Raw genomic sequence first — 19,830 nt, forward strand, 5'->3', positions numbered from 1 at the left:
CAGATGCCTGTGAAAAAGCAGAACTCCTAAATATATATTTTGCATCAGTATTCCTGACATCAAACCAGGGCTGTACACCTGGCCAGAGGCCCATGGAGCATGGGGAAAACAGGCTACACAAAATCAGTCCAGAACAGGTGAGGGATCTCCTGCAACACTTGGATGTTTTCAAGTCTGGTGGGCCCAAAGTCCTACACCCTAGAGTCCCAAAAAAACTGGCTGAGCTTATAGCAGCGCCACTGGCCAACCTGTTTGCAGAGTCGTGGAACTTGTAAGTGGTGCCAGACAACTGGAAGAGGGCCAGTGTGGTGCCCATCTTCAAGAAAGGGAAGAGGGATGACCCTGTAAACTACAGACTGGTCAGTCTGACCTCGGTCCTAGGTAAAATCTTTTAAAAATGTATTAAGGAGGCCATCAATCATAAGCTGTGAACTGGTGAGATGGGATGGCCTCATCCTGGAGGGCGGTCTCCAGTGGTGTCCCCCAGAGATCAGTACTTGGACCTGTGCTCTTCAATACATTCATTGACTTGGACGATGGGGTGGAGAGCGCAACGATTAAGTTTACGGATGATAGCAAGCTGTGGGAAAATGGAGACACATTGGAGGATAGGGTCAGGATCAAGGACGACCTGGACAGACTGGAACGAAATCAGATGACGTTTAACAGGGATAAGTGCAAGGTCCTTCACCTGGGTAGGAAGAACCTTCACCACAACTACACGATGGGTGGTGGTCCATTGGCTGGCACAACATCTAAATGAGATCTGGCAGTCACGACAGACTGGAAGATGAATATGAGCCAGCAGTGTGATGAGGTTGCCAGGAAGGCAAATAAAACTCTGGTGTGCATCAGCCGATGTATAGCCAACAGATCCAGGAAGGTGCTCCTTCACTTCTATTTGGCACTGGTGAGGCCTCAGCTGGAGTACTGTGTCTAGTTCTGGGCACTGCACTTCAAGAAGGACATGAATAAGCTTGAGAGGGTACAAGGAAGGGTCACTCACATGGTCAAGGGCATGGAGGGTAGGCCCTATGAGGAGAGACTCTTGGAACTGGGCTGGTTCAGCCTGAGAAAGAGAAGGCTAAGAGGTGACTTGATAGCTGCCTACAAGTATGTCAGAGGTGAACACCAGGATCTAAGGGCACAACTCTTCAGGAAGGCACCCCAAGGGAGGAACGAGGCCCCATGGGCATAAGCCAATAGAGGATAAATTCAGGCTGGATGTAAGAAAGAACTTTTTCTCTGTAAAGGTCACCAGTATCTGGAACACACTCCTGGCAAAGGTGGTGCAAATCACCCCCCTTGGAGGTATTCAAGATGAGGCTGGATAGGCACCTTGTTGAGCTCATCTGAGCCCAATAACCTCCAGCCCATGGCAGGGGACTGGACTTGATGATCTTACAGGTCCCTTCCAATTCTATGTTTCTAGTGTAGGGATGACAACAGCCTGGTAGATTAGAAGTTTGGTTTGGGTTCTGATGTCATGATCACTGAAGACCTGATTTTGCAGCTGTCCAAAGGCAGCACTGGAAGATTTTATTTGGTGTTGAATATCATCATCTATGTTTACATTTTGGGAAAAATGACAACCTGGGTAGAGGAAATGCTCAATGTTCTCCAAGGACTGCCCTCTAATTGTAATATGCGGGGGAGCAGCTGATGATTTGGGTTCGGTTGGAAAAGTATCTTGGTTTTCATGATGAAAATGAGTCCAGGCATTCCATCCACATCACAGAAGCAGTCAGGAGTGACCTGCAACTCTTCAACTGAGTGAGCACACGACATGGTCAGTGTACTGACGATCAGCAATAGAAGTGGTGTTTATTTTGGATTTGGAACATAACTGGTTGATGTTAAAGAGAGTGCTGTCCATGCAATATTGGATACCAGATGGATACCAATATTGGATGCCAGATGGAAGTCTATCAGCAATGAGAATAGCTGCAATATAGGTGGAAAAAACTGTTGGTGCAATCATGCTTGAGTCCAGTTCTAATGGTGAAGGGGCCCATTTCCGAGCCATTGCTTAGGACTGCTGTGGCTGTCATGTCATCATGAAGAAGTCTGATAATGGTAACAAGTTTTGGCAGGCATCTAAATCTCATCAGAATCTTCCATAGGGACTCTCTGTCGTTTGAATCAAAGGCCTCGGGTAAATGAAGGCCACATAAAGATCTGAAGTGAGTTCATTTGAAAGCATCTGGAGGAGGAAACAATGATCACAAGCAGCCAGCATTGATTTGCTAAGGACAAACTGTGCCAAACAAATTTGATCTCCTTCTTTGACAAAGTAATTAATCAGGTGGCTGAAGAGAATGCAGTGGATTGAGTTTACTTGGATTTTGGAAAAAGCTTTTGACAAAGTACCATACAACTTCCTTATAAACAAATCAGAGAAACAAAATCTAGAGAAAACTGCTACAATTTAGCAGGGGATGCACAGGAGAACCTGTAAGATTAAAGGAGCTGGAGTGCACCCCCCTGCTGCAGACTGGAGGAGGGGCCCTGCTTGTGGCTCACTCCTGATCGGCAGGGAAGCAAAAACCATGATTTTAAACATGGTGCCATTTTTGCCTCTCTGCCACTGATTGGCCAAGGGGCCCTGAAGGTCCTGCTGCTTGTTGCTGAGTATGTGAGTATGTTGTATAAAACACAGGAGGTGACAGTGCCACTCTACTCCACACTGCACTGTTCTGTATTCTGCATTTTAATAAGGACATAGAGGAGCTAGAGGGAGTCCCAAAGGTAGGTGACAAAAATACTTAAGATTTTCAAGTTAAGCCACAAAAGGAGAGATTGAGAGAAATAAGCATGTTCAGCATGCAGAAACGATGCTCACGAGGGGCACTTCTCAAATACCTGAAGGGCTGCCAGAAATAAGAGGGAGAACTTCCCTTTTCCCTCACTGCAGAGAGTAGGATGCCTAGCAATGGCTTAGCATTGCAAAGTAGGTTAAGACTGGTTGTCAAGAAATAGTTCTTTCCTGTTAGAACTGAGAGACAGAAGGGAATGGACTGCCTGGGGCAATCAGGGAATCTCCTTAACTGGGGGTATGCAAGAAGAGGTTGGATAAGCACTGTTAGAAATGATCTAGGAGTCGCAGTGTCTAGATTCTGAAGAGCAACAGTTGGAAGTCCAGGAGACTCCTGCTTGGAGATCATGATAAGAGCTCTGCAGCCCAGAATAAACAGAAATTATGGAGGCGAAGGAGAATGAAGCAGAGCTCCACAGATGGCTTGGTTATGAAAGAAGAGTAAGAGATTTGGGATAATTTCATGGAGGGGATAGGATGATAAAAAGGGGAGCTCCAGCTCTCCACTTAGGGTGTGTGGAGTTGTATTGTAATGTCCAGGTTGCAGTACAGAGTGGAGGGTGTTTGTTTTTCCCATGTTTCTAGACTTTGCTGGTTGCTATACAGGGATAGGAAGGAATTTTTCTCCTCCTGTTGCAACAAATGTCGTGTGTTTTTTATGTTTTGGGGGGTTGTTTTTTTTTTTCCCTTACTCCTTGGCTGCAGCTAAGGCTGGGGATTTTAACTGAGCTGTGGCAATGCTCTTGTTAGTACTAAAAAACCCAGAAGTACCTAGATACCTAGGTCTTGCTCCTCCTGGGGTCAGACTGATTGTTACATTCGGGATGAGGAAAGACTATTACCCGCAATCTGACTGGCAGTCTGGGGGAGGGATGCCTCTCACCGCAGCAGTGGGTAGGGTCCTCTTCCTTGGATAGCTCTAATATAATTTAACAAACTACTTCCTGTCCTTGTAGTGGCAGAAGATTGACAGTGCTGTAGTTCCCCTATTTTTTGTGGCAATTTAGGGTGTTTGTGGTGTTATTGGGCATTGTACCTGGTAGTTATTTGACAGGGTTATTCATACAGTTTTGTATAGGATGGTTTTGATAGGGATGATCCTACTTTGAGCAGGTTTGGACTAAATGACTTCCTGAGGTCCCTTCCAACTTGACTTTTCTGTAGTAACCCCCTAGGTAGAAGATGTGGGTTTGAATCCTCTCAGCTTCAAGAGAGTCCAAAATCCAGATCTGCTTCCTGGGCGAGTGTTCCAGCCTGTAGGCAATTATGATTGCTGTGATTTGTACTGAACTTAATACTGTCAGTGTGCACTACAGGCCAGTTTCTAGTAAGCACGTGAATGGACCAGGGTGCTGTGTGTGATTATATTCCATCCAGTTCTAAACAAAAAGGATAGAGAAGCCTGGCTGAAGTCTTGCCAGAGCTTCTGGCTCTCTTGGGACTGCAGATCGTTATGTACACTGTCCTGCAGGAGTCTATTTGGAGGATGAGTTGGGCGATGCTCGAATTTCTGGGTTTCTAAAGCCATGTCTACATGCCAGGTTTACCATGCCAGGGAAAAGCAGTTTCAAACACGCCAAGCTGCATTTTATGGCCTGCCTTTGAAATGGCAAGGTGTTTAGCTGTGCCTGTGTGATGACAGGGCTGGGCTAATTAGCAAGGAGGCACACTAATTGGCAAGGTTGTTCAACCATGCTAATTAGCCCACCTGAATGTTCTAGACATGGTTACACTGCTTCTGGTTCAGGAGACAGCACCCATGGCATGTTCAAGAGCACTGATGATTAGCACAATACATTTGCCTTGTAATTCTGACCTCAGTTTCTAGGACCTGGAAGGCAGTATGCACAGCTGTTTCAAATCAATGCCAAAAGTACATAGGAGTTTTGCCCTCATCCATTCTGATTCAGACCCTTCCACTCAAGTAGGTAAGGATATCAATGCCATAAGCCAGATGGGTATCCAAAAATGTATACCTAGCTATCCTATTGTGTATATTGTATTCCTAGATCTCCAGGTGCTTGGCAAAGTGGGTCAATAGCATTATCTCCTCTTTGTTAATGTGGGAAGAGGGGGAAAAGACACAGAGTATCTGAGGTCGCTCAGCAGATCAGTAGGAAAACTTGGGGCTAGAACCCACTTCTGTGGAGCCTCAGTATCATGGCCACTCCACTGGTCCACACTGCTTCAGGGCACCCTAATACTCTGCAACCCAAAGATTTTGCCAGATTGTCTGTGATTCTAACAGAAATAATAATAATAAAAAAGACCAAACATAAAAGCTCTTTTCATGGCAGCCTTTTTCTTCCTGGCAGTGTCACCCTTGATCACAGTTCCAAGGCAACATCCAATTAGTGTGGTAAAAATACAGCTCCCACTCATCCTGGCTGTTGCAAAATGAATGCTGTCAGCACTGCTTTGGGTCACAAACATGTGCCGAGAAAAGCTTGGCCTGAATGAAAAAAAAATATTCGCTGATGCTTTGCTGAAGGTAGAGACAAGAGACACCCAACAGCAGCATCAAATAACCCTTTCCTTCCCATGTACTTTATGCAAATAGCATTAGTGCTGTAATGGGAGAGACGCTCACAGGCTCTACAAATAGAATCACTATAGCGTCTTCATTACGTACACACTGCTAATGCCTAACGCCCATCAAATCTCGACAGTGCCCACTCTAGTGCAGGGCTTTTCAATAGGGCTGTGCGAGGCATCGGGTGGTGATTCGATTCGGAGGAGATACAGCCCGATTCGGTGGCCAAATCTCCAAATCCGAAACAAATCAGGGGACCAATTTAAAGGTCTGAATCGAATCAAAGCTCTCCAAATCTTCGGAAAAGATTCAGAGAGCTCTGATGATTCGGGCAGTCCCTGGGGGCTGCAGCAGGGAGCTGGGCTGGAACTCTGAGCTGGTATGTACTGGGGCGGGGGAGGGGGCCATGGGGGGACCCCTGCCAGCCCTCCTGAGCCCCCCCACTCCCTCAGTCAGTCCCCCCGAGCTCCCCCTGACCTGCGCCCACTCCTCCAGCCCCCCATGGCTGCCCCACCCACCCCAGCTCCCGGTGCTTTAGCGAAACCCCCTGGTGCTCACTGGGTGCTGCTGGGGGGGCAATCTCTGCTGCCCCCTCACCCACTCCTCCAGCCTCCCCACGGCTGCCCCACCTGGGCCAGCTCCGGCCCATTAAGAAAAAAAAAAACCTGAGAAAACCCCCGAGACTCACCGCTCCTGCAGTGGCCTCGGGCTTTGGGGGCTCATACAGAACCCCCCACACGGTGCGGGGCAGCGGGGGTCACCCTCTGCCGGCAGGAGTGGTGAGTCTGTGGGGTTTCTTGTTTTTTTTTTTCTTAAAGGGCTGGAGCTGGCCCAGGCAGGACACCTGTGGGGGGGGTGGGGAAGTGAGGGGGAGGGGGCTGGGGGATCACGCAGAGCCCCCCCACACAGCGTGGGGCAGTGGGGGGCAGTGGGGATCGCCCCTCACCTGGCAGCACCCGGTGAGTAAGAGCTTTTTTTCCCCAAAGAGCCGGGAGCTGGGGCAGGTGGGGCAGCCATTGCTGGACTGGTGGGGATAGGCCTGGCTGATTTGGCCGAATTGATTCAGGACAGTGATTTAAATCACTGAATTGAATCACTGTCCCCTGAATTGGCTGAATCCAAATCCAAAGCAAATACTAGGCACTTCACACAGGCCTAGTTTTCAATCCGTTTTCATTTGCAGACCCCTAAAAATAAATGGGGGTGCACATCCCTTTGAATGATAAGTGTGGGTATTCATATTCTTCTGACTGATCATAGTAATCTTTCATGGATCCCCAGGGGTCTGCAGCCCACAGGCTGAAAACCACTGCTCTAATGAGATGTCTATAAGTCATAGTATATACCCTGTCAAGGTGCTTTCAGGAAACTGGGGAACACTGTTTTTAATTCTCCACAAAACAATTACAAGCTAGAGGCAAATATGGGCCCAGGATACAAAGAGGAATACAATTAATTTGACCAAAAGACCAGTCTGTTTAACGTGGCCATTGTGTAATGAGTGGTGGGTATTTAATGAGGATCTTGGATTCACTTCTAAATCCATTGAAATTGCAGGCCAATTTTTTGATACAGAGAAAAGGATCAGATATTAAAAACCCACTTCCACATATAGACATAAATAATAGCACTTGTTCCTGTGACTGCCAACTGAGACAGCTGAAGATAAGGGCTGCGTTAGGGCAGGTGACACCAGGTTGATGGTGCTATTCGAAAAAAAAACACATCCTAAGCAATGGTCTTGCTCCGTGTGTGCTGTAGGCCAAAACTAAATATGCCATGTAGTTGCTTTCTGGCATGCACCCAACATTGCTCATTCCTGAGAGCAGCATTTGGGTTCGCCAACACTGTTCAAACAGCAGCTAAATGACATTTTTTAAACACAGCATATTCAGAGTGGGAGCAAGGAGAGGGCCAGGGGACACGTTTTCAAGCAGTACTCTTTAGCACCATCCTACATAATTCAGACATACTCTTCCCAGGTCTGGATGTGCCCCTCTGTGCTTTTCTATGGCTGCTTGGCAGTTCACAGAGTGGGGCTGCTAATGCTATGCTGGCAACTCCTCCAGTGCACTATGCTATGAATGCTGGACCGATTTACCTGTATGGAGACAAGATCTGGGAGTTCTGAACGCACCCTTTAAAAGGAAGAGAACCCTGTCTTCTACACGGGCTTCCTAAATGAGCGGTGTTAGAGCACGCAGGGCCCTGCAGACTGACACACAGGGACTGCAGTAACAGCAGGGGCATCTACACAAGATGCTTACTGTAGAGCTGCCTAGTTAGCCCCGCAGTAAAGTGGCACCATCTACATGTGTGGTGCTATTACGTTGGAGTAAACTAATTAACTCTGCCATAAAATTGTACTGCCCAACACAAGTACCACTCTATGGTGGAGTTATTTAGTCTGCTGCAACTCAGCTGCCCCCTGGGCCTGCTGCCAGTTGGGGTACACTGCCCTGGCTCAACATGCTGTGGTCTCGGGTGCATGTGTAAACGCTGCACATGGGAGCAATAAACTCCAGCATGAACTATGCTGATTGCATCAACCAATCTCACATACAGATGCACCCAGTAAAATGCAGAAACGTCCCACCGAATTCTGTCGTCCACAGTCGTTGTATCAGTGATTATTCTTGAATGTGTACATGCCTATTTTGTACCCGGTTTAGGACCAAATTCTGCAATCTTTCACTAGCAGAATAAGCCAATCAGCCATAATTTGGATAGCGAGGAACTCACACTTTTTAGCACTTCTCCAAGAGATGAGAAACTCTGCTATTACCTGAAGGAAGAATCAATTCAAATTTTAAAACCCTCTATGAAAGGAGTGTGCTTAGAGGCTAGACTAGAGGTCAAGGAGCTACAGTTCAACTTAGGTTCTACTTCTGGTTCTCACTGGGCATGTCTACATTCACAAATGCTGTGGGGCAGGTTTAAACCCACCGTGGGCAGTGGGCAAAAATCTAGATGTGTGGGGATTTGAGAGCAGATCTGCTTCTTTCTCCTGGCACTAGTCCACTCCCATCCCCTCTAGCCCTGTATCAGCCCGCTGCACTGGGCAGGGGGACCTCTAGACTTCCCCTGGGTGCTAGCCCAGGAGCTGGCAGGGAGCACTGGGCCAGGAGACAGCCAGGGCTGGGAGATGGCTCCCTGCCTCCAGGAGCTGCCTGCTGCAGGGGCAGGCGCTGGTGGCAGAGCCCAGGCGGGGACGATGCCCCCCTGCCCCAACAGCAGGAGCTTCTGGCCCTGACTCCCTGATCAGGGGCAGCCAGCAGATTGGGGCAGGGGGCTGGGACCTGCCCCTATCCCACAGCTCTTTCCTAGCCCCCTGCCCCTTATGAGGGCATGGGGCTGGGGAAAAAAGTCTGTGGGGCTAGGATCTGCCCCTGACTAGGACAGTTCCCGGCCAGCCCCAGGAAGTCTGTATGTGCAGCCCAAAGCTGGCTAGGGACTACCTGAAATGCGACAGTCCCCAGTTACCTCCAGGAAGCATGTGCAGATTTTCCCACTGAGCACAGGGCTGGCTGGGCAGAGAACTCCCCCCTGCAGGGAGCTGCCCCCACTCTGCAATTGCGATCAAGGCGCTGGGGCTGAGAATGATCTCCCCATGCCTCCATAATTGTGATTGTGCAGCCTTTAATAGGATCCCCCATCTGCTGCTTCAATGCTCTTCTCTCTGTCTTCCCAGAACACCACCTGGTTCCCTCATTGCCACCCCTTGTTGAAAAATAAATAAGTTTGTCTGGTTTCAGAATACCAGAATGATCCCTGAGGTGCTTTGCCCTGCCTTGCTTATTATCAGGCTGTCTTGGTCTGGCCCAACCTTTCAACTATGTTCCTGAGCAAGGCATTTTCCTTTTTAATTAACCTCAGCTAGCTTGTGCTTTTGGTCTTTATAGCTGAGCATACTCTCTCCCAAGCACTCCCAACTGGCTGCCCCTCTCCAGGGCTTTTCTCCCTAGTGCCCCTGCAGCACAGCCAAACCAGCCAACATTAACAAATATTAATTAACTAAAATAAGCCTCTCTGGGCCTTCATACCACAGCAAACCTTTGTTCTCTATCAGTTAACTCTGACAGCTCTTCAGGGTCCCTTCCTCTGACTGTGGATCTCTGTTCAGCAGGTTATTTGCACAAAATCTCCCTCTGCCTGAAGAAGGGCATTTGTACCCCAAAGCTTGCAAAGAAATTTTTTTCCAGCTATTTAGTTGGTCTAATAAAAGATATCACATTTACCCAAATAACTCTGTCTGCCTTTTCTCACAAGAGCTCTTCCTTTCAATGCTTAAGCAACAGACTGCTTTCTCTGGCCCAGGAGCCGAGCTCATAGCCAGATGGTGGCCATGGAAGTTGGCATGGGCGACTGGTGCCTCCTGAGTCTGGGCGGGCACCAGATCGCCAGCCTAGGGGACAGGGGGGGTACAGCAGCCGACTGTTTCATGTCTGGCACTCCCAGGGGGTGCACAGCCAATCTCAGGGGTGTGCGTGCACCCCCTACACGTTACCAGCAGAAGCTGGAATCCCCTAGGGAGCGTGTAATAATAACTCACCTGCCCAATCAAGGAGCCAGGCTCACACTACACTGGACTCCACCCCTTCCAATCACATGACCTTTCAATCACACACAGTAGTTTGCAACCATATAATGCTGCCCTCTCTCTTAAAGTAACAAGGGTTAGGGGCCTCTCTCATGCAGTCCTACTTTTCTACAATGCTGCAACAGTGAACTTACATAAACTTAGAGATGGAGGCAGATGCCTCTCATGCTGCAGAAATCTGTGGGTTGCAATTTGACTCCCTCAAGCTTAAGTGATTCGTAGTTTGCTTAAGAAAAAGACTGTTTTGTCTAGCATCATAATCAGTCCCTGAAGCCCAGATATGGGCATTACCTAGTTAAAAAGTTAAAGAAATGGCTAACTTTTAACTTTATCTAGTTTAATTTTTCAGCTGTCAACTTTTAACTTTAGCTAGTAAAAAAAAAAAGGTTAATTTTAACTTTTTTAAAAGTATAAGTTAAAAATTAATAAAGTTGAAATCCAGAGTTTTTCCTGACACAGCCATACTCTAGGACATACGTGGAACGATATTTCTTTATTGAAACTTTAGGACTTCTTTTTTGAGAGACAGAGAGTAGTGTGCCTTCCTATGAGATACAGTCTCTTAAGAACTACAAGCCCCAGAGCTCCCTAGTTCATGCTGGCATTTTCTGTGCATTTGCAGAAGTCAACAGGGCAGCCAGTCGGCTGCAGGAGAGGGAAGAAGCACAAACAAGGAGAGGCATTGATCCCAGTAAGAGTGGGAGCAAATAGTGAGGGTGAAGCACATGATGACTTTTTTAATTTTAATGAAGATCAGAACCAGCAGCCCAGGGCCCAAAAAATTGAGCATTACTTCTCATCCGTGAGAAACTTTATTGCGCTTCGCAGATATTGCGTTTTTTACAAATTGAAGGTTTGTGGCAACCCTGCGTCGAGCAAGTCTATTGGTGCCATTTTTCCATGATGGTTAGCCTTTTTAGCAATAAAGTATTTTTTAATTAAAGTATGTACATTTTTTTTTAGACATAATGCTATTGCACACTTAATAGACTACAGTATAGTGTAAACATAACTTTTATATGCACTGGGAAACCAAAAAATTCGTGTGACTTGCTTTATTGCGATATTCACTTTATTGCGGTGGACTGGAATCGAACCCACAATATCTCCGAGGTATGCCTGTATTTGAAAATGAAAAATGATGCTAAGAGGCAATTCACCGTGTTTCACACATTTCTCATGAATCAACTTAACTTTTAACTAGTTACTCTTTTAACTAGTTGAAAGTGGAAATATTTAACTTTTAACTTAATTCAAGTTAATATTAAAGGTGCTTTTAACTTTAATTAGTTACATTTTTCATAAACTTTTCCCATGACTGCTGAAGCCCCTATCTCTGCTTCTGCCTGCAAAAGCTGCAGAAGTTGCTTTACTGAGTTCAAAAAGAAAAAGCCAAGCACCTGAACTGGAAAGTCTATGAGGAAGATGGAACAGATAAAAGCTAATTCAAGCCTTTGATGTGCAACATTTCCCTTTTGGCTTGAAGTAATAAGAGAGACAGCTCTCCAAAGACCCCAGGTGATAGAAAAGCGTAGGAAAGTTTTAGGAGGATGCACTGGGAGTTTCAATTAAATTATGTTTCATTGCAGAGACAGGTAGGTCAGAGAAACATGCTATTGCAGAGTACAAGACCTAGATATTTGGGAGTGCCCTTATTTGAGCAACTAGCAAAGTTTTAGGTTCCTTTCTCAAAATCCAGTCTCAGGTTCCTCAACCCGCCCACCCAAACTCCCCCCCGCCAAAAAACAAAACAGAAGCTGTGGTTCCTGCAGAAGTGTTGGGGGGAAGTTTTGTCCCTTGTGCCTGGCCAGACTGCAGGCTGATGCTCATGGCCTCTTATCGTTGGGGAGGCAAAGACAGGAAAGAGGCACTAGTGCGCTGAAGACTTGTGTGGAAAAAATATACACATATATTCACTCCAACTATATACTCATCCCTCTTACATGTATCCAGTGATGCTTTGCTGCTGCGAAGGTCCCCAGCCTTGTGATGGGTTCGGGTTGTGGTTTGTCTACACAGGAAAATTTGTACTGGAAAAATGTGAATTGGCTGCTTAACTGAGATTTCAGTCAGTGTAAAAGCCTGCGTGCATGTTCTTATTTTGGTGTAAGAATTTCTTTTAGTTTAGTTAAGCCTGTTCCAAATGGACCCAAGCGAAGCCAAAATAAGCTTCATTTAACACTGGAGGAAGCACATCCACCCAGCCTTTTTAGTTAACTATATCAGTTTCAGTTCACTTTCCAGTGGTGCAGCTTCCAGATGTAGTTAAGATGCTGTCTTGTGAGCCCAGGTTCTGGAGAGCAGAGGAAGCTCCTGCTTTCTGTGAGCCAGGTGATTTCTCACTGTCCTGCTGTGCTAGCTTTGACCCAGGCTCTCTCAATTCCTTCTCTACTGGTATACAAGAAGTGTTTGCGTGACTCATGGCAACAAATGAAGTCGCAGGGAATCGAAGTGAATCACTGGGTGACCTTCAGCAGGGCTGCAGGTTCTTTGATTTGTGACAGCATCTGAAACCACATTGTGGTTGCTGTGGTCACAGCCTGTGGTATTCAATTGGACTGTTGAATATAAAATCCCAAGGACTGCAGACAGCCAGTTTCTATTTGTGGGGCTGGGGCTGTAAAACCAGTTTGCTTTCTGTCCTTCACTCCCCCCACCAACATGCATACCTCAACTGTAACTGGTTTCTGGTCACCATGATCACACTATTTCACACTGACGTGGCTTTCGGGTTCTGGAGGCAATCACTGCAAAGTAAGAGATGGTTTGCATACTATGGGGTGTGTGGATTTTGTGTCTCCTCAAACAACCTGCCGTAGAAGTTGAGCCTTACTAATGCATGCAGTTCTACTGACTGGTCTGTCTTTTTGGCTTTGGATCAATTAAGTGTTGAAGGATCTGCTGAAGGGAAGAATGAGAAATCTATTTTATTATAAAATGGAAGATTAATTTCTTCTTTATGTTCATCATTTCTGAAAATTATGAAGTCCCAAGAATGGGGCTCACCACAGACATCATGCTGTAATCAGGGAAGCATGGACAAAAGCGTCAAACAGATGAGAACTCATGGGCTCTGAGGTTCCCAGCACTGATGGTTGAAGGCCAAAAACCACCCCTACACGCTGGACTCTGATGAGGTGTGACAGCAGCACTGAGTGAAAAGGGTTGATATTACCTTTGCCTTCTCCTCTGGCTGCTTTCCCACAAGCCATCACTATCACCTCCCTCGGGAGAGGAATCTGTATGTGTGAAGTTTTCAAATCAAAACCGGATTCTAAAAGCTGTACTCTAGCCCAGTTAGGAAGTTCATAGGATTGTAGGAGATAAGGGCTGGAAGGGACCTCATGAGATCATCTAGTCCAGCTTCCTGATCAAGGCAGGGTCATCCCTGACTAAACCATCCCAGCCAAGTGTCTGTCTATCCTGCTCTTCTTGAAAACTTCCAAAGACAGAGATTCTTCAGTTTCTCCAGGTAGCTTTTTCCAATACTTGACCACCCTCAAAGTCAGAAAGTTCCTCCTAATCTCCAACCTAAATTACCTCTGCTGAAGCTTGAGGCCATTGCTCCTAGTTCTATCCCCTACAGCCACACAGAAAAAAAACCCATTTCCATCCTCTGTGTAACTGCCTTTCAAGTATTTGAAGACTGTTATTGAATCCTTCCTCAGCCTTTAGACAAATTTGTGTGTCTGATGCTGTGTAAAACACTCTGGGCCCTGTCATACAAGAGACCAGATTAGGGGACTAGGATGTTCCTTCCTGGCTTTAAACTTGCTGAAAACCTCAATCATATCACTGAGCTCCTGCCTATTTTCTCCCACTCAGGCCCTGACTTCAACCACTTTAACTGTGGCACTGAGAACGTCATGCAATATGGAGAGAGCTTCTCAGTGATTTTTTATTTTGCTAGTTTCTCTTACTGTTGCTTTATTTTCACAGTCCTCATTGTGATCAGGTTTAGTCCATCTAAATGACCTCTTTTGCAACAAAACCTGCTAAAATGCAATTGCTCTCAAGTGCTGAAGTTTGAGTGAGATTCACTTACAATCCCAGACTTTTTTAATGGAGAAAAGCCCCAGAGTCAGCACTAGTTCTGCAGGGATCTGGGACTTTTTCTTTTAAAAAGGGCAGAGGCACCACCCAAAGGGACAGAAGATCTTGAAGGGGACTGTTTGTTCTAGTGAGGACACAGGAAACAACAGGGCAACCATTTTATTGTACAGTGTACTAGGTGGATCCAAGTTATTTGGCTTTCCGGGCCAAATCTGGACTGCAGGACTTCTCACAGGCTGGATGACCCACCTCCAACAATGGGGTTGATGGCTTGTCTGCACAGCTGTTGGAGCTGCTGTGTTGGCATGGCTCTGTCACTTAAAGGGTGAACGCCTCCCCCACTTTTGACCAATTTTTGTCATCAGTGACAACCAAAGATCCTAAATCCAGTGGGAGGTAAGAGGAAGGGCGTGAGTAGCAGCAACGTTCACACTCTGGGTTCTGGAGCTGTGCCAAACCAGCGGCTGCAGCAGCTGTACTGACAAGTAGGGCTGTGCGAAGCTTCGGGTGGTGATTTGATTCAGAGCAGATTCGGCTCAATCCGGTGGCTGAATCTCCAAATCTGAATTGAATCAGGGGACCAATAAAAAGGTCTGAATCAATTTTGAAGCTCTCCAAATCTTTGGGAAAAGATTCAGAGAGCTTCAATGATTTGGGCAGTCCTCACCTGCTGCAGCAGGAAGCCGGAGCTGGACTCAGAGCTGCTAAGTAAGAGGGTGGAGGGGACGATGGGGGGACCCCCTGGCAGCCCCCAACCCCTGCTTGCTCCCCTAGCCCCCCACAGCACCTCTGACTCCCCCCTCCGTCTGCTCCCACAGCCCCCACATGGCTGCCCTGCCCACCCCAGCTCCTGGTCCTTTAAAAAAAGCCCCCACTCATTGGGTGCTGGCAGGCGGGGGTAGGGGACAATCCCCATTGCCTCACACTGTGTGGAGGGGCTCTGTCACGAGCCCCCCAACCTGCCCATACTCTCCCAGCCCCCCCCCAGCTGCCCCAGCTCCAGCCCTTTAAGAAAAAAAGCCCAGAGAAAAACCCCGGTACTCAACACTCCTGCAGCGGCCTCGGGGCTTCTGGGGGCTAATGGCAGAGTCCCCCATAAGGTGCGGGGCAGCAGAAATCACCCCCTGCCGGCAGGAACAGTGAGTCCAGGGGCATTTTCTTGAGTTGTTTTTCCTTAAAGGGTCAGAGCCATGGCAGGTGGGGGAGCCATGAGGGGCTGGGATGGGGAAGGGGTTTGGGGAGAGCAGGTTGGGGATAGGCCTGGCCTGGCTGATTCAGAGATTCGGCTGAATTGATTCACAGAGGCCTACTGACAAGCCCTGCAGACTGCATGTGGCCTGTCAGGTGGACAGCTCTGGCTTTAGCCTCGACTGAATGATCTTCAAGCATAATAGCAGACGGCCATAGGAGAGAAACACAACATGGAAAAGCTCTACCCATGAGTTGACAACTCTCCCTGGACAACCTAATTCAGGAGTTGGAGGCCTGTCACTGTAGATGGCAGCAGGTTGTTTTGGCTCTTCTTGAGTTGCTTCAGCAGCTGGAGTACTTGACAGGTCTAAACAAGAACTGATGGACTCATAAAACCTGTTGGCAGTCCAATGTCTTCTGGAACTGTAGATGGTACATCACCTTGAATTTGATTTCAGATCTGGTCAACATGTCTGCTGCCACTGTGTGCTGGGCCTTACACCCCAGACTTCGTGCCCCAAGCTGCAGCACGCAGCAGTAGCCGCCTTGCTCCCGTGCACAGATGGGGGAGGCAACATGCCCCCCAAACCTCTGCTGGGGTGCATGCAGCGGCAGGAGCCCCCTGCATGCCTGGATGAGCCACCCAGGCTCTGACCCTCCTTTGGCCTGGCCTGGCTGGGACCCCATTCACCTGCTGGCAGGGGGCATGGAGGGGGATCGGCCCACTCACATGGCTTGGCCCCAGTGGCAAGGGGTGCAGCTCAGCCCAGCCATGTGGGTCCTGCCGCTCCTACGTCCCACTGTTCCCGGACTGCATTCCGGTTGCTCCCAGTCATGAAGCCTCTGACAGTCTTTCTCAGAGGCTGTCAGGGGCTCCCTGATCGACCAGTTGATCGGGATCAACCGGTTGGTGACCACTGCCATAGAGGCTATTTACATAACATTCTCCTTTCAATTCAACTGCTCGTTTACTGGACTCAGCAAGTCCTGCTTCTCATGGAACAACAGGAACATGATTTTGAGGCCACAGAATTCCTATGTCTTGTTTGAAATTACAGCAAATGCAGATCTGAGTCTGCCTTCATGACACATGGAACAACTTCTAGTGTATGGTGTAGGTCATCTTCTGTATGGGCAGTATGTCCATGCTGTTGGCAAACATCAGGCTGAAATTCCATTTAGATTAACAACAGTACTTGTGGCAGCTGAAAGCATACCCTGCTTGTTTCACTTCTTTTTGGATAGTGTGAACTTCTGACAACACACACATTTAATGTGATACTTGCATTTGTAATGACAGCATTTGGCATCACGGACATGACACCTTGCATCTGTGGCTCTCACCACAGCTTTGGCAGCTTCCCAGGGATGAAGAATTTACTATCTTATGTGCTGATGGTGGCTCTTTTAGTGAATTCCCTTTGAATTGCACTTGCTGAGTCTCAGTTGATATTAATTTTGCAGATAAGGTTTAAACAGAGAGATTCAGCTTGTTAAGTGTTTCTTCTTGAGCACTGGTGGATGTTAAGTTTTGCTTTGAAAGCAGTCTGCTGCAGGGCTTCATCCTGAATCCCACACACAAGCTGATTCCCAGTTGAGACTCAAGACTTGTACCACAAATATAATTCTTGGACAAACAATTCAACCCACCTGTATATGCTGCAATCCTTTTGTCTGGCAGCTGACTGCACTGGTTGAAATGGAACTAACTGTTTCGGGTGGAGTCATTGTGAGATGATTATTTAGTAGTGGGAGGATTTCACTGTTTGACTTGTCATGGGGTTTTGCTGGGGACATTGTGAGTACACAACATCAAAAGCATCTGAGCCAATGACAGTCAGTAGTATGGCACACTTTTGGTTAAACTCAGTAATCTGATTGACCTCCAGGTAGAAGATGGAGGCATAGGCATTCCAGGATGATGGCCCGGCCCTACCGAATGCTTCCCTGCAGTCCAAGGTCACCGTGCTGGGGAGAAGCTTTTCTGAGCATCTCTTGGGAAGGAACCCCTTGGGCTGGGCTCCTTTGGCAGCAATCTGCACTTAACAGTTCAGGATGAAGCCATGGTAGCATCCTGCTCACTGGACTCCTATCCTCAGCACCAGCTCTGTATATTGCAGGGGTCTGCCTCAATGAGATCAGGCAGAAAGCCAAAGGGCAGCCATCTTTATAATACTAGCAAAGGCTTAACTGAGTGCTCTTCAAGCATAACAGCAGGCAGCAACAGGAGACAAAGGTATCATTGAATAGCCCCACTCACTGGCAGATGCACGCGCGTGCACACACACACACGGAAACTGGTGCTCTACTCACATGTATCTCAGCTCTGACTCCCTTCGCACAAGGACCTCTCTTATTCTCTCAATTTTAAAGAGCTCCCCTTCTATGTCATCAATGGTTGTGGTGGAATCAGCCATTGAAACAATGTCCTTTTCTGCAAATGAAACATGGAGTGAATCAGGTTAAAAGCAGGAATAAAGGATAGATGATTCATGGAGACAAGGGATCAAATACTCTCATGGTTCAATCCTGCAAGGTGTGGCGCATCCTTGCCTTAGTTCAGCAAAGCAATTAGGCACATGCTTAACTTAAAACTCACTGGGTCTGATTTACAGTACATTTTCAGTGTAGCTTAATCCTACTTTACCTGTCAGTGTAATCCACAGGGGATTTAGGGCATCTCTACCCTGCCAGCCAGCAATGCCCTCCACAATGCTGGACTGCTCTGGACAAGCTACTTACTGAACTGGAGGAACTGTAGTTGTGTCTGTGTAGCACTACAGGCAGGCAAATGAGCACTGCTGAGTGACAGTATCAATTAGCCCACACACAGCAATGTACAGATGCAGCTACACAGCTTGCAGTTCAAGGGGAAGCCTCAGAGGTGAAACTAGGTGGGTTGAAACTGGCAGCACTCCAGCACACCCAGGATGAGGACCTGGCAAGCATCAATGATAAAGCTGTTGTGTAGCTCTGCCACATTAATGAAGCGTAGAGGGGGAAATGAAGTATATGAGAAAAGAAGAGGTGTAATTAATGACTTTCCTGCCCCAGGCAAACTCCCTTGTGCTCAGAGAGGGTTTAGGCTGGTATTCTGAGCTCTGGAGAGCAAGGTGTAGGGGGGAAGGGAGAAAGGGGAAAGGAAGGTGTTCCTGATCTGTACCCAGATCCTTTGACCAGATGGTGCAGGGCTGTTTCTGCTATGGCAAAAAACTAGTGGAGCTGGGGGCCATTCTGGCACCCCCTCCAAGTTTGCTTCTTTTGGCCCCCTAGTTATGCTACTAGACAGCCTGCCCAGAACATGTAGCATGCTTAAGGGAGTTGTTCCCCAGCATGCTGTTTGCTGTATCAATATGGCTTTACTGTAACTGAGAATCACATCTGTCATATTCAGCAGAACAGTTCACACCCTTACATTCTTTGCTCAATCTTGGTAGCAGTGCTAAGCACTGAACAAGCTGGAGCACTAACTTGCAGCAACGCTACTGACTTCAGTGGTACCACTTCAAAAATACACTAGGGCAAGAGAGAGATTAGATTCTGGCCCAAGACGCATACACTCCCATATGTGAAAGTTAACTTCTGTAAAAGTGCCATGCAGTTGCCCTTTTCCTTTACTTGTATTTTCTTGGCTTTGCTCAATCTGCTCTGCCCTAGAACAGTTCTGCTTGGCTGCACATATTATCAACACAGCCAGCTCAGTCAGCTCGTCAAGCATGCAGTATACATGAAGCGCCCATGTGAAGGACTGTGTCTGAAAAGCAAGCCTGCTGGAATCAGTTCCTGCTCCTTACAGGCTGAGCAGGGGGCTGGATTGCCAAGGGTGCTAAGGTGTGTGTTGACAGCCCACAGGTCGCAAGCTTGAGGCTATAGAAAAAACTTGCAGCACAGCCCTGCCAGATTCCAGTGAAAATCTGTGACTTTTGCTAAATACCTTGTCAAAAGGACATGGAAAAAGGAAAGGAACAGGCCAAGCATGAAGTTAGCTCCATCACCTTTAAACCTCTTCCTTGAGCTTTGCTGATTATTCTTTCAAAGCCAATGTTTTGCCAGACTTTACACTGATGATAAACACCAGAATACCTGTAACCTCATCCTCTATAAAGCAGTGAAAGAATGAATGAGAAGCATTGCTTAAGCAGAGGGTATGAACTGATGTTTCATTCAGATAGTCAAACTGCTTGTGTTTTGCCTGGAGACATTTCTGCTGGAGATGAATGGAAGGCAGAGAGAAAAGACTATTAGACTACAGGGCTGTTCTGCCTTGTCTGAGATCACTGTTAGGACATGGGGAGCACAAAGTTCAGAAGTAAGGGCCTAAAAAGGTACCTGATGTTCTATTAGCCATGGTGAGAAATACCTGTACCATACGGGACACGTCCTCCATCTGATATGTCTTAACCAGATATGCACTGGTTGTTACATACCTGTACTCAGCTAGCTCTCTATTCAATACACATCCTAGCTCAAGGCTTCATCGAGACCCAACTGCACAAAGGACTGGAAGAGGACCCCTGGGCCATTTTAACAGGGCAACTTTCATCCCCATTACAAGGGAGAAGGGGCAGAGCTCTTTAAGAAGAACAAGGTAGGCTGGAGGCCATACCCTAGAGAGAAATATAAGGGAAGGTTCCCAGC

The 19,830-nt window shown here is 47.3% G+C and overlaps 1 protein-coding gene and 1 long non-coding RNA gene across 2 annotated transcripts in view; one reads left to right on the forward strand and one right to left on the reverse strand.

Annotated features, from left to right (window-relative positions):
• Window positions 1–19,830, forward strand: part of LOC149858814 (uncharacterized) — a 220,522-nt gene that overhangs the window by 165,433 nt on the left and 35,259 nt on the right. The gene's annotated exons all lie outside the window — the stretch shown is intronic.
• The window catches only part of LOC149858816 (bMERB domain-containing protein 1-like), an 89,583-nt gene that overhangs the window by 39,647 nt on the left and 30,106 nt on the right, over window positions 1–19,830 (reverse strand). The window contains exon 2 of the mRNA XM_090060000.1: window positions 17,506–17,626. Within this exon, the coding sequence (XP_089916126.1) occupies window positions 17,506–17,626 (121 nt within the window). The remainder of the gene's footprint in view (window positions 1–17,505; window positions 17,627–19,830) is intronic.

Source organism: Crocodylus siamensis, chromosome 8, assembly GCF_052110815.1.
Source record: "Crocodylus siamensis isolate JL-2025a chromosome 8, ASM5211081v1, whole genome shotgun sequence".
NCBI classification, from domain to species: domain Eukaryota; kingdom Metazoa; phylum Chordata; order Crocodylia; family Crocodylidae; genus Crocodylus; species Crocodylus siamensis.